This window comes from Rhipicephalus sanguineus, chromosome 1, assembly GCF_013339695.2.
Source record: "Rhipicephalus sanguineus isolate Rsan-2018 chromosome 1, BIME_Rsan_1.4, whole genome shotgun sequence".
NCBI classification, from domain to species: domain Eukaryota; kingdom Metazoa; phylum Arthropoda; class Arachnida; order Ixodida; family Ixodidae; genus Rhipicephalus; species Rhipicephalus sanguineus.
The window spans coordinates 103,656,127-103,671,346 of NC_051176.1; the positions used below are offsets into that span (position 1 = coordinate 103,656,127).

The window sequence follows — 15,220 nt, forward strand, 5'->3', positions numbered from 1 at the left end:
TTCCCATGCGTCTGTATCAGCTTGCATGCAGACATATCTGGCTGTGGAAAAAGCAGTTATTGTTGTTAGAAAAAATAATGCATGCAGCTAACACTTAATTCTGAACACAGGCCACCAGTTGAATGAGGTAATGGGGTTTTTAAAAAGTGAACAGAATTGGTGAAAGTCTAGAAAAATAATAGTGGGGGAAGACAATACTGCATTCAATCCAGTGATTACAATAGGGCCTATTATTATGCCTCCCATGCAGGATATAGCATCAATACTTACCCAGTTCCCTCCCAGTGCATGTGGTATTTAAAATCCTGTATTACTATGTTTATTTTTTGTGTATTGCCACTCTTGGGCTTGTAAGATATTTTTTAATAAAATGAATAAACATGGGCTAAGGGATACAAATAGGGTGAGCATACAACCAAAGAGCTATATATCAAGAGCCGTATATACAGGACTGGCTATTGTGGCCAGTGTCAAGATGCTTTAATGTAGACACACAACTTTTTCACCCCAAGTGCTTATGTTGATACTTGGTTGTGCGAAGTTCATGTGTCTTCCTGCATGAAATGCACATGACAAACACTTACTACTTATAAGAAAGGAAAGAAACACTAAATTGAAGTGGTTCTGGGACGCAATTTTGTGTGTGTTCTGTGAACAAATGGACATTTTCGCCGCACGAAATTGGTTGAGGCTCACGCAGACGTCACGAATGAAGGGCGTATGCTCAAGCCTCAAGCACTTGCGTGCAGCAAAAACATTCGTTCACCTCTAGAACACGTGCAAAATTGTGCCCTAGTCCTCGGAACCTGTCAATCCAGAGTGTTGAGGTATAAAGACCTTTTTCGCAGAGTGTATGTAGAGCCTTCTGTTTTTGGGTTTTAGGTATGTCTAAATACAAAGGTACAAAGGGACAGGATGTTTGCTGTTTGCTCAAAGTTCAGGATTTCTCTAGTGACTTTCACAGACAATTAAAACAGGTGATCTTCTTTTGGATACACTAACTATTAGAAAAGTGAAGCCGCTCACAGAAAATATAATGAAAAAGAGAACTGCTCAATGTCATGTGGTGAACTTAAATATGGAAATCTTTTTTGGCAGTCATTATTAACACTTTTTAACCAAATCATATAAATGAAAACAAATAGACACCATGCCAGGCAATTCCTCTCTCAATTTGTTCTATGCTTTTCATTGACAAAGCTAAAATATAGGAAAATCAATTGTGCACACAGATACACTTCTAAGGAGATGTATTGCTTGCAATTACAAGTTCTAGTCAACACTGGCGTAGCTGGGGGGGGGGGGCTTTAAATTTGGCATATGTGTATATAGTACATGCACACATACAAATGTACACATGAACATACATAAAGGATGGTTGACCCCCCGCACCCCCCCATCCTCAAAAAAAATTTCTGGCTATGCCTCTGCTAGTCGAGGTACATTTTCATTTGAATTTTGGTCATTTCATTGCCCACTCGAGGCCTATCAGGGCTTTGAATATATTTTGGTTGGGAAAACATCCTCTCAACATCACCGCAACCCTTTACAATGCGGTGTTCACTAGCTCTGGGGGGTGGTGTTCTGTCTGTAGGCCAGCATGTGAATGCTGTTCTCGAGGCTTCGTTCCAAAAAAATTCTTTATACTCACACTTCAGAAAATATGCTTCGTGGTGACCTCCAAGGAGAAGTCGCATTTAATATAAATTTCATAAAGCTATTGTGTGTTTTACCCCAAAACAATGGACCCTAATTATATATTGCATACAGTGCAAGACCAAGTCATCCATTCTATTCCGAAAAATGCACCACTGTATAGGGTAACGCCTCTTGGATGCAGCTTTTTAAATTTTTATCTTTTTCCTTGTGCAGTGTTCATCCTTTGTCCAATTGTGAATGATAAATTTCTCAGCATGTTACACACTCTGTAACACTTGAAGGCAAAAGCCTGCTGCACACTTGGTAATGCATTAAGTTATGCAGTCAAGGACAAGACTTCCTGCTAGAGGTAATGCACAGGGCGAAAGATACGCAATAAATTACATTGACATTTTCAGTCGATTCCAATGTTCCTCCTCCCTCTACTGTAGCTTTCTGCACCTCAGCTGGTGTTGCACTGCCTCTGAGATTGGCCCAGCTCTGACCGATCGATGTCAATTGATGACATCATCATGTGAAGTCATGTGACGTCATGATGACATCACAAATTGTGGCAATCTATGATGTCATGATATGACATCATCGCTATCTTGTAGGTCACAGGGTTTTTTGGACTCAGTCTTGTGATACCTTATGAGACCTTACAAGACCTTTGCGAGCCCTTAGAGTCTCACAAAGTTGCACAAGTCTCACGGAGAGGAGGGCCAACATAGCCACCGTTGCCTTAAAATAAAGGATGGCTGGCTCACTTAGAGAATCCTTAGATGAACATGTATCTGCATGCATTTTAACGTATTTCAACTGAAATAACTTTGTCTCGCTGCCTTTATGGAAATAAAGCTTCCTCATTCTACTGTTTCTTTCCCAGTATGAATATGTGCTAGCAGCTTTTGAAAGACGTGCCTAAAAGGTAGCACAGTAAAAAAAAGAAGAGGGATTAATAAGCAACAAATTTCTGTAGGTGGAAAATAAATTCCTGCCAAATTTAAACAAAAGTAGATGCCAAAAAGTGCAGCCATAAATTATAGTTATTATTCAGCTGTATGTTCTCATCTTCATCAACTGAGGAAATATTTTTCTATGTTTGGGCTAGCTTAGCCTTAACCATTGTATTTTTCTCCCTCTCTTTCCTCCTTTTCTTTGCAGGACTGTGGTCCACCCGTCAACTTGGCGGGGCCAAAGCAGACCGAGAATGGTACATTCGAACGACCCTGCGAGAACTGTTGATTTATGTTGTCTTCCTCGTAGTGCTCTGCATATGTAAGTTACACCTATTGGCTCTTGAATAAGTTGTTCACAAGATGTTTATTTTAGGAAGTGTTCATGGGACATTATCCTACTATGTAGAGCTGTTTTCATAACTTTTCGTGTCTGGGCGATGGAAGCTTCAGGTCGTGTGTCAGTGAAACTAAAATTCCCACGAGAGAGAAATGCTGAGGTTCACATTGTTTTTTATTTTTCTATTTAGGTACTTTTTGCAGTACACAGCAGACAAGTCTTTTGTCATACAATGTCTGCTCATCTGTTTGATCTTACTGTGGTATACTAGTTATGTAGAGTAGGGGTCTCAAACTCACATCAGCTACCAGGCCACAGTCACGAAATTTAGTCCCACAAAGGGCCGGGACACTGAAGAACATGGCAGCCGGTGGGGGGGAACAAAATGTCAGCTAACGTTGCCATTTGAAAGAAGGCATTTCGCATATCTCATATATGGGTCATTTCTGAAGAGGACTTGGCATCGGTACTTGAGAAATATATTTATACTGATCTCCGCAATGACTAAAATCTGGATGCCAATTTTGAAGTATAGAGTTTGTGTTCCACTGTAATGTGCCAACACAAGGTGACCGCATGGGGTGCCTCACAAAAAAAAATGTTTAGGGCCAGTCACGTCTGTGTAGCTTACCTGAACAAAGCGTTATCAATCACGATAGGCATAAAGTAATGTGAGCACCACTTAGCATTGTCACAAACAGTCACAAACATTGGTGTAAATCATGGGGGCATCAAAGGGGTCCTGACCCCCCTTGTGTTCGGGCTGGGGGGACACACCTTGCAAATGTCCCCCCTTGAGATTTAGCTTTAGAACATCACATATTTGAATTACTTGACAGTTAAGTATAGCGCATTCAACTTTTTTTAGTGGCTGATTATTTTTTAGTGTGTAACTGTGTTCAGTACCCCTCAGCCGTGTCAGACTATAAAAATCACAAAAGCCGCTCAACTCGTTCAAAGAAGACTATATATAATGCAGTTGCTGGAGTTGGGACCCCATGCTTGTTTTTTTTTTTTTTATTTCAGATCATGGTTTAATGCTTATGTAAATAAAAATATGACCCATACGTATAAAAACAAAATGGCCACCACTGTCTGATGTGTTCCCCCTCGTGATTTTTTGGGATTTACGCTGCTGGTCACAAAGTCTTAAAAAAATATGGGACGAAAACTGTCGTGCCGGGCTGCAGGTCGGTGGGCTGCGTGTTTGAGACCCCTGATGTAGGGAAAATATTTAATTTGAATCGCAAGCTTCTGGCTTAATTACTGTTGAAACTCGATTTAACGAAGTGATGACAGCGCTCAAATTATTTTGTTAAATTGGGAAGTTCGTAAAATCGAAAAGGAATTTTTTGGTACTTAGAAATCTAAAATTGTAACATAGCGACACCTGAAAAGTACCACAGCATTGTTTTTGCTGCCAATCCACTCCTGCGCTTGCAAAAAGTTCATGAGGGCAGACTGAAAGCGGCCCCTACATGGAGCCTCCCATGTCGCCCGGACATAAGGGGCACCATGTACAGGCGATGCAGGTCAGGTAGGCGGTGACGTGACGCTATGACAGGCTATCGGTGTGCTAAGACAGAGAACGAATGCAGTGATTGTGTGAGGAGGCCGAGCGAGAAAGTTTCAAGGAGAGGATCTGTGCTATTAAACCATTAAAGAGGCCCTGCAACACTTTTTCAGCATGGTCAGAAAACGCTGCCGATCGGTAGTTGAGGCTCTTGAGAACACTCGAGCCTAGCATTTTAGTGCAGCACACAGCCTGGAATTTACAATTAATTCTCAAAGTCAGCTAGAAATGGTTCTCTCTTCTTTCTACAATTGATGCCATATACCAAAATGACCGTGACATATACTGAATTTCACGGCCATTGGCTGATTTGAGTATCATCAGCTGCCTAGTTACAGCAACTGCTGCAGGAGGCCGCCACGTGTCTGTGTGCGCGCTCGCTATTACACTGAAAGTGAGCCGCGCAATCAAAGAAAAAAAAAACAAACAAGTGCTAAAAGTCATGACGTGTGCGTGACATAACTTCTTTCGCCCGTACCACCCCTCCCTGCTTAGCTTCCAGCGCGCTCATTGGGACGAGAGAAGAGAGAAAACAATTACAGCGTGCAACAAATCTCTGTAACTGCGCTCGTACTTTACGAATTCTAAATATTTTTGCAGCGGTCGATTTGTGAGGCAATAAACTCCTTTAACGAAGCCATTCGATGGTTACTTGGAAAAGTGTTGCAGGGCCCCCTTTAAGTAGCAAAAGCAACCACCGTCGCCCCTAACACCATCTGGTATACGTGAGAGAGCTACCAACTACCAAGTCCATTGTCCTGTGCATGAGTGCAGCGTGTAGCCTCGTCAAAATAAAGCTGGGGCTGTGACTAGGGCACCTAGATCTTTTAATACGATGGTGTTACAGCATATGCTCAAAGAAAAACCCATCTCTGTCAAAATTAGAAGCAAATTGCAGACTTTTTTACTGCACCTTTTCAGGCAAAACTTTGTTAAAATAGGTAGGCAAGTTAGTTCATTAAATCGAGTTGAGGACGACACTGAACCGTATGGGTATTTGCCACGGAATGGAAATTTCTTCGTTAGATCACGAACTTCATAAAATTGGGTTTTGTTGGATCGAGTTTTAACTGTATATCTCGTATGAGCTCGACTGTAACAGTGAGCACTTTCTGTTCAGGATTTTATCGCTAAGCTACACTGTGTATCGTTGGCTGTTGTCATTGTGCAATAGTTAGCGATTAAAAATAAATGTCCCATTTGAAACCTTCACTGCAATATCCGATTTAAGAATTAAATTGGTACTCATATAGTCCATAAAATAAAATCAGTTCAGTGTACTTTTAGTTCAGATGCCTTCAAACCAGTGATACCATTGTGTAGAGAGAGAAAAAAAAAGTTGGGTGGTTTTTGTTCATTCTCTTTCTGCTTGGGGAAAGGCAGAGAAAAAAAAAATTAAGGATGGAAAGAAATGTGCTAGTGGCATATCAACATAAGGGAACTACCAATTTTTGTTATAAAGTGCTCAGAGACGCAAGATTCGCAATTCACAAAAGCAGCTTTAAATGATATCTGTCAGGCATGCTTGTATATATAGTTATGTGGATCTAAATATCAGACAATTGAGCTGTCTACACTTGTTGACGCACTAGGTAAGTTCTCAAGTGCTCTTGAGAGAACTGAGGTGGGCTCGTTTCTTAATAAGCTTGGTCACCATACTTCGAGCACCTATCGTAAAATCCTGAGCAAGCGCCCCGACTCGAGCAAGCGCCCCCTTGCCCTTTTTCAGAATATTTGAAATATGCGCCAATGACCGAGCAAGCCCCCCTCGTTTCCCACCACCATATTATTACACGATAGCGTTAAAAAGCTCGTTTTGCAGAAATTCCGGTGTCGGCGTTGTTGGTTGTGAGCGAAAAATCATTCTGTCCGTGACCGAAAAATTGAGAAAGATGCAAATAAAATATATAACAAAAATCTTCGGGTTCGAATGAGAATCGAACCCAGGCCGTCTGCATGGCAAGCAGGCGTTCTACCACAGAGCCACGCTATTTCTTGAAACTGCTTCGGAAGAAATTACTAGATGAATAATCGAGAAAGATGCAAATAAAATAAACAATAAAAATCTTCGGGTTCGAGTGAGAATCGAACCCAGGCCGTTTGCGTGGCAAACAGGTGTTATACCAAAGAGTTACGCTATTTCTTGAAACTGCTTCGGAAAAACTCTGTATGAATGTCATGTAGTGGAAGGAGTCTCCTTAACGCATGTAATATTGTGTGGCAGAAGCATCAACAAAGTGAACAGCTGCGTAGGTTTGCATGTTGCCTTACGGTTGCATAGTGGGCCCTTCACTGATTTGCAAAAGGAATAATTATGGCGTAGTGGGCACTCAACAACTGTACTTGCAGTAGGCATACAAGGATAGTTTGAAACAGCCAATGTTACGTGCACAGTTGAGGCATGCACCGAGAACCAAAGCTAGGCTAGCAATGGAGGTGATGCGCACGAGGCCCGATTAAGCTGTGGCGTTCTACTCTTGAAGGCGAAGCTCAAGCGTCTTCCATGTTTTACTGCGAAAGCTGTTATGAGGTCATTTCGCCGGCCGTTTTTGGCACCGTAGTTGTCCGCCGCCGCCGTCGGTGTCCGTAACCAGTATCGCTCGAAATAAGAAAAAAAACGAAATAAGAAAAAAATTCCAGGATGGAACGAGGTTCAAACCTGGGCCCTCTGCGTGAGAGCCCAGTATTCAACCTCTGAGCCATGCCGGTGCTTGAAACTGCTTTGCAAAAAGGTCCTATACAGGCTTCATGTCGGGAAGGAACCACATTAGCATATGCAATATAGCGTGGTAGAAGAGTAAAATAAGCACCAAGCGTCGCACAACGCGAATTCTGTAACCAGGCGTCACACAATGGGAATTGCGCAACGAGTAGGTTGTTGAATGCTTCCAACCCATTACAAAGGGCTCTGCCATAATTTTTCATCGTCATCAGGCACAGCATCAACAAAGTGCGCATAATGCCTTACATGCGTTTAGCAGGTACGACGACTCTCCGCAGAATGACGAAAAATGGCACAGTGCCTGCTGCCCTACTTCTCAAAAATTACAATGATTTATAGCGTAGTGGGTTCCTCTCAAGTGCACTTGTATTGGTTGCCAAGGAAGCCCATAAGCGCATGATCCATTTCCTCGGGGTCTCAGTAAAATTACAATGATTTATAGCGTAGTGGGTTCCTCGCAAATGCACTTTTATTGGTTGCCTAGGAAGCAAATAAGCGCATGATCCATTTCCTCGGGGTCTCAGTAAAGTTCTTCGCCCCCCCGTCTCTCTCCCACGTCAACGTATGTTATACAGCATGACGGGAGAGGGAAATAGCAACCGGGCGTCACCCAATGCAAATTAAATAACTGGTGGGCCGTTTAAAGCTTCCAACCCATTACAAAGGGCTGAGCCATAATTCTTCATCGTCATCAGTCGTCGCGTCAACAAAGTGCACACAATGCCTTACAGACGTGTAGCTGGTGCCTCGCTTCTCCGCAGAATGACGAATAATGGCTTAGTAGGTGCTTCCCAACTTCACAAAAATTGTGATTTATGGCGTAGTGGGTACCTTTCTAGTGTACTTGTATTGTAGCCCCAAGAGAGCTTACAACAGGCTCTAGAAATGCCGCTCTTCCAGCTTTCGCTGTGACTGTGCTGCGGTTTTAGCGCAGGCCTGGTGTTTTTTTCCAACCTGTTCTCCGCTACAGAATTCTGCAGCAGAGGTTCCTAGGAACCAAAGTTCTGAGAGTCTTTAGATAAGTGCACGATTTCTAAGTACTTTTATAGTGTGGTGCCTCGGGATTGCATTCCGAGTTGTCACAAATTGTCGGAGCATTTGAAGAATGATTTCCCTCTTGTCATAACACATGAAATTTCACACGAGGATTCTCTCCAGTTCAGTAAAAGCACTGAATGCATGAGTATTCAATAAAGTGATTCGAAACACAGGTGTGCATTCTTCTTAGAGGCTATTCCGCCACCGTCTTGAATTTTGGTCCACGACTGAGCAAGGGCCCCCCCCTCCAAATCTTGTCCGATTATCTTTCACCGCAAGGGGGGCGCTTGCTCGGGATTTGATGGTAGATTGCTTCATGCAACTTATTCATCAAAGATGTCTGCTTATTGTTTCATTCACTATTAGTACAGGACGAGGTCATGGAGTTACAAAACTGTCGAGGGACCTTTTGTGAATATCACCTACATTGCCAGTATCATTACCATGTTAATTGTGGCGTAACACCATTCACACCATGTTATATATAGATGCTGATTATTCCTCTTTGCAGTGACCTTTGGCATGATGAGCCCTACTATGTACTACCAAACAAAAGTTATGAGCGACCTCTTCTTGGATTCTACCTACAAAGACAACACCAGCAACCTCCGTGGCTCAACCAGCCTTGATAATTTTTGGTCGGTACGTACGCTCTCATGCATTGTCATGAATAAAACAGTGCAACACATAGGACAGGAGGCACAGCATAGGCTTTGTGGGGTAACACGGGCCACGTTTGGGCCGATTGGTTGTAGTTCGTAGACCCCTGACCTAAACCAACCTACGAACTAAAATGAAAGCTTAGACTGAATAAAAAGTCTAGTTTCCAAATGTATCAAATAACTTCCATGAAAAACTTTATTTCTATAATATGAGTAGGGCTCCATGTTTTCAGATAAATCCAAAAAGATCCGCTAAACACTCGCTGGCAAAATTTTTGACAGTTAGGATTTATCCGGTAAACTCCGATTTCAACGGCCAATATTACCCTGTTCTGTTCTTTATCGAAAGGGCATGTTCTAAGCAGTTATTGATACATCGGCCGGTTTGGCTGATATCACCTTTACCTCGCGTCAACAGTATCTCGTAGACCACACCCATTGCACATTTAAGAAAAGGCTTGTCACGGACGGAGCAACGTCAACATATATGTTGACGTCTCTCGTTACATATATGTAGGGACGCCGGGAGAGTGAGACGACATCTTGATATACAGTCCAATGGCGGCGCTGGGGTGTGCCAGACGACATTGAATATACGATTCCTGGAAGCTGCGCCGTAATTTGGTCTTGTGTGCATGGCCATGGACATGACCATCAAGTTGCTGAACACTGTATGTCCATGTAGGTGGTTCTCTTTTCATGGAGCTTTAGAAGATGTTCTGGACTATTGACGTGTCTTTCTTGAGAAGCGATGAAGGCCAAAGAAATGAAGTGTGAGGAGCTCCAAACTCTTGTTTCATCGCCTGAAATTGTGCATGACATGCTGATTAAGCTGAGGTGCCTTAAGACGAATTCGTGTTGTGTGCTTTCAGTCATTAAAGAACTTGAGGCAGAGAGTGCCCTGGTACATCAGTTTTACCCTATACTGGGTTTCGTTTGCACGTGCGCTTCAGTGAATGACGTGAGCCATCTGAGGTCTTCACATCAGATGTCGCAAATTTGTTGGATCTCCTTGACGAGAATGACCACTCAACGACTGTCGCAGGCCTTCGTGGATACTATGCTGCTGTCGCAAAAAAGTGGAGACAGACAGTTGAGGGGAACCTTTGCGATGCACTGCATGCAGCACAGCGGTGAATCGTTTTGGTACAGTGTTCAAATTGTGAATACAAATGTGAAGCATGAACTACCCCGCTCGTTTGAAACCCATGCGCTGATTTCTATGTTAGTGTTTCTTGAAACTGACGACATGGCTCAGCTCATGAGTGATTTTGCGAACTATCAGAGCTATAATATCTGTAACGTTGTTCAATCCCTGTCGGTTTGGATTGTCGATTGGCCAGCGCACCAAGTGTTCTGGCTCTCCCTGTTTCTAGCGCAAACTTTGCAAGGGCATTTTCAAAGCTGAGAGTCATCATCCGAAAGGAATGCACTTCCATCAATGACAGAAACCTCATAAAGCATATTGCTTATGTCTTTTACAACAGGCTTTAAGGCTGTAATGCGCACAAACGTAGGTGTTTCGTATTCAAGTATTTGTGCTTGTGTGTATATGTGTTTGTGCATTGAAACCTTTCAGACAACTAAAATACTTTTCGTGTCTTCTGATGTTTTCGTATTAAGATATGATTTGATCTAAGATTTTGGAGTGTTGAGAATAATTTAAACTCCGAATTTCAGAGAATTGGGGATTTCCGAGCAATAAACTCCAAAAAAACGCCGAATTTCTGCAAGAAAATAAAGAGCTCTGAAAAAGACCCTTCGAATTTCAAGAAAAACTACGAAAACACGGATCCCTAAATATGAACAGATACATCACAAAAAGCTGGCAGCAATACTAGATGTTTTTGGTACGAAAAAAAAAGAAAAAAGATGCTGCCATTATATCTCGTGAAAAATGACACAGAACCTGGAATGTTCACAGTTCAGCACCACTCTTGTTCACTGCCTCCAAGATCTAGCAGCATTTGTGGTGGGCTGAAAATCACCGATGCCATGTTCTGGGATCCAAGTCATATCCACTAACTACCCACTACCCATATTGATTGCTAAGATGCTACAATACTAATTTTTTCTAACTACACAAGTACCTGCCTTGCAGTTTTCCTAAGGTACTATATATAACCAATTTAGCAAAAGGGAAATGTCATTCCAGTTAGTCTTTGAGGACCCTGAGTAAGCTAATAATCTTATATGCACTTTCTGTGGAACAGTAGCAGACTGTGGTACTATGCCATAACCTGAGTCATGGGCCTTTTTGCAGGCTCATCCAATGAAATGAGCGCACCCTGACAGCCCTTATTGCATTAACCAGGTGCTACACAGTGTCATGCTGTTGCTAACCTTTGAAGTAAAAATAAATGCTGCCTGCATTAAAAGAGAGCGTGATTAATTAATCATCATATGCAAGTGTAACTGAGGTGACATACAATGATTTATGGGTCAATAGCTACTGAGTGAGGTAGGAGAAACTAAACTCTCTAAAACGTTTGTGCTGGTTCTCCTCTAAGGTGAATCCAGAAAGGCATCATATTGGACATTGTGCGGGCCTCAAGAGGTACTGGAAAGCTCTGGTGTTGTGCATGTATTTCATCTGGAAACAACTTAGGTTGCAGAATTTACATTTCCTTTAAGGTGCCAAAATAGTAGTTGTTTACTGGCATAGAATTAACACTTAGTGAAAAGTGAGCAGTGCTGTAGCACTGGAAGAGCTTTGTTCATTAGAACGCCGATTCGGACCTTTGGTGCTTGCTTGTATAACAAAGGAAATGACTTTTGAACAAGACAAAAAGTTAGATGGCACACGTGGGCACTGATGTTCTTGGTTTGGCTGAATTAATTTTTTCCTTGTCTGTCTTTTTCACAAATGCAGTTCGTGGAGGATGTGATGCTTGGTGCTCTGTACTGGGAGAACTGGTACAATAATCAAAGCACATTAGCCGATGATCGCAACATCCTATATGAGAATCGGCTTCTGGGGAGCCCCCGCATTCGTCAGTTGCGTGTGCGCAATGACTCGTGCAATGTCCACTCGGACTTCAAGAAGGCCATCACCCAGTGCTTCGACAACTATTCTCCGCACTTTGAGGACAAGGGTCCCTTTGGGCTAATGAATGGCACTGCGTAAGTATTTCTACTCTAGCCTTTCGCCTCTCTGTGGCTTTTCTTTTACAGTCCTACATATTTCTCTAGGCATAGTCACTCTTTGCAAGCTTTAACAAGTACATTGTGAGGGACATCCTTGTTGGTGTTATTATTATTATTATTATTATTATTATTATTATTATTATTATTATTATTATTATTATTGACACCTTATTAGGCGAAAGAGACACTTTAAGCACTGTGTGTGGGGTAGATAACCAGTGGTCTATTGGAGTTACAGAATAGATACTAAGAGAAGAGAAATGCAGTTGAGGACAACAGAAAATTAGATAGTGTCATGAAATAAGAAAATTTGTAGGCATAAGACCGTGACAGCTGGTACAAGGTAGGGGTTATTGGGGATCGCTTGTAGAGGCCTTAAAGGGACACTAAAGAGAAAGAATGAATTGGTTTAGATTGATAAAGTGTGCTCAGAGAACTCTTGTGTAGTTTATTTCACCACCACAGGTTTATTATTAGAGAAAACCAAGTTCAAAGTTTCATTTTTAAATTTCGTGCCGAACTTTGTAATTCGTGACGTAAAAGATTTTCAAGAGCATTTAACGTATTTTGGCGCCACTGGCTCTACGAAATTTCCACAAACTCGTTATGTAAAGTCTCTGGCCCCCTCAGAGGACAATGTACTTCGATTTAACCGATTAGGAACTACGTAGGCCCAAGCAGGCGCCGTCAAAAATATGCGACGTCATGGCAAATGGTGCGGGAATTCCAAGGTGGCGTCGCCACCTGTATTTTCTTTTTGCGCGTTTTCTCGCTTATTAAGCTTCTCGCAGCAAGTGCAGTGTTTTTGGTATCGTGGAAGACTGCTTGACTAATGCGAGAAATATCGTTTTGCTCTTTTGTGTACCTTTAATCCTGCAGTAAACATAAATATGGTAACGATGATAATCGTTTTGCCTTAGCTAAGGTGTTGTCCGTACACACCTTGTTGCCTGCACTGTGCTGCACGCAGCAAAGCAAGAGTCAAAGCATGCATTATTATTACTACTGAGAAATGCAGGCAAGCGTGGGTCAGATGTTGAAGCTTTTTTTTGCTCCCTTTTCCTAGCTGGACATACCACACTGAAAAGGAACTGAATGGGGCAGACCACTGGGGCCTGCTGTCATCGTACAGCGGTGCTGGCTACTATGCTGACCTGGGTATCACAAAGGAGGCAGCAACACAGGTCATGGCTGAACTTAAGGAGAATCTCTGGATTGGGCGCGCCACACGGGCCGTCTTTTTGGACTTCACTGTCTACAACGCAAATGTCAACCTCTTCTGTGTGATCAAGTACGCACCTTTTAGTTCCCTGTCTTATATGAAGATAAACTGACCGTGTCTTTGCCGCATCTTATGTTAATTTCATGTGATGCATGGCTCTCTTACCTGGTGTGTCGACTTCACATTTTGACGAATAGGCACTAGTGTGAATATGTAGCAATTTCTGTGCATGTGCACTACATGTTGCTGGCATTAAAAACCAAGTGCTTACAGTACTCTCTTTAGCACATTGTGAAGGTTCACATTTTATATTTTGTAAAGTGTTCAGAAGTAAATGTGGGAAATGAGTTTTATGTGGGAAATGAGTGTAGTTATGGTTATTGACCACAAAACTTCGGCACTTTGGTTTATACACTATGTGACACACGAAATTTTTGCAAACAAGTAAAGTAAGCAAATCTATAATTAATAAAACTTTGTGAATTTGCATTATAAGCATATTGTGAGTATGGCATATGTTTATGTTAAAAATTTGAGGACATATGGTGTATGCAAACAACGCAACTTTTTAAAATCTTCTTGAGCACTTCTGTTGCAAGGTATTTATAGTCAAGTTCTAGGTATTCATAGCCAATTCTTCATTCAGAGCCTGCTGCCTTGATGTAATCGACAAGCTAACGATATGATGTGGTTGATTTCATATAGTAAATCAGCCTAGAAGCTGGCAGAGCAGATAACAGCACAGCTGTGGATTGGCGAAAATTAAGTTGGCTTATTTCTTCTATAGTGTGCTACATCCTACATCTCGTTATGGATAGCAAAGAAAATGATTAATGGTTTGTCTGCTGTTTTATGTGTGCTGCAGACAACTGTGGAATATGAAAATCTCACGTTTGTCATGTCAGTCGTGTTGCTAGATTGCACATCATCCCATGGTAAAGTAAAAGCATTACTAACCGTGTGCCCGTTATGGCAGTTCATTGCTGGGGCAGGTGCTATAAATCACTCCAGCATTGGCTCTTATTGCTCCGACTGGGTAGGTAGAAAGGTTTCTAAGTCACCATCTGCATTTAAGAAGTTCCTTTCACCTGAATGTAAAGGTTCCTCTCGATCTTCAGTGGTCAAGGCTTGGACATGCAGCATATACTGTCTCTTGCTGCACACAGCTTTAGATATTGGCTGTACTGAGACATTCCCACAATGCGATGATGATATGGATATCATCTAGCAGGCCGGCCTTCGTGTTCTCACCCTTATTGACTTTTGCAAGGCTCTGCCGCAATGAAAGCCGAGTATTATAATTAGGTCACTGTAAAATTTATTACAAACTCGGTAATCATTACATACTCTGTCATGACTACTGCACAGGCCAGGTCTGACACTGATGGCATTGCCCAACCATTGTGGTGACTTGGAGGCTCGGCCACTTAGGTACTTCACCACAAGTGGTATGGTGAAATGTGGTGAAATGTTGGCTTTACCATTTTATATAAATGGCCCTTCATGCATTATGAATGAAATTTAAAAATTTGTACCTACCTTTGTAAAATTTGTATCAGTAATAATAACCGTGCACTCAAGAAGCTCCTTTATTGCACTATCACTTTCTTGCAAGCAGACAGCATGACTAAATTCTGATTTTGCATTGTTTGCATGGCCAGCAATGCTGAGCCATTTACTAGAATGCACTGAAAGCCTTCCTTCACCACCTAACCACCTAGACCAAAACTTCCACACTTGGGTCTTCTTTGCCATATAAGCTATACAAGCATATCTCACGACTGTGAGGCCTTGAGGCCACTATTGTCTGCAGTGTGGTGAATATTTCTTCAATCATAAAGACCCTCATTGCATTCCACAGGCAAGAAATGGTAATCCACGATCCGAAACAAGGGTTTTTGTTGCTTGATAAAGCACTG

General features: G+C 42.1%; 1 protein-coding gene across 1 annotated transcript in view; it reads left to right on the forward strand.

The window, feature by feature from the left end:
* Nucleotides 1-15,220, forward strand: part of LOC119394939 (polycystin-2) — a 58,756-nt gene that overhangs the window by 17,852 nt on the left and 25,684 nt on the right. The window contains exons 2-5 of the mRNA XM_037662238.2: nt 2,806-2,919; nt 8,782-8,912; nt 11,805-12,055; nt 13,146-13,370. Coding sequence (XP_037518166.1) covers nt 2,806-2,919; nt 8,782-8,912; nt 11,805-12,055; nt 13,146-13,370 — 721 coding nt within the window. The remainder of the gene's footprint in view (nt 1-2,805; nt 2,920-8,781; nt 8,913-11,804; nt 12,056-13,145; nt 13,371-15,220) is intronic.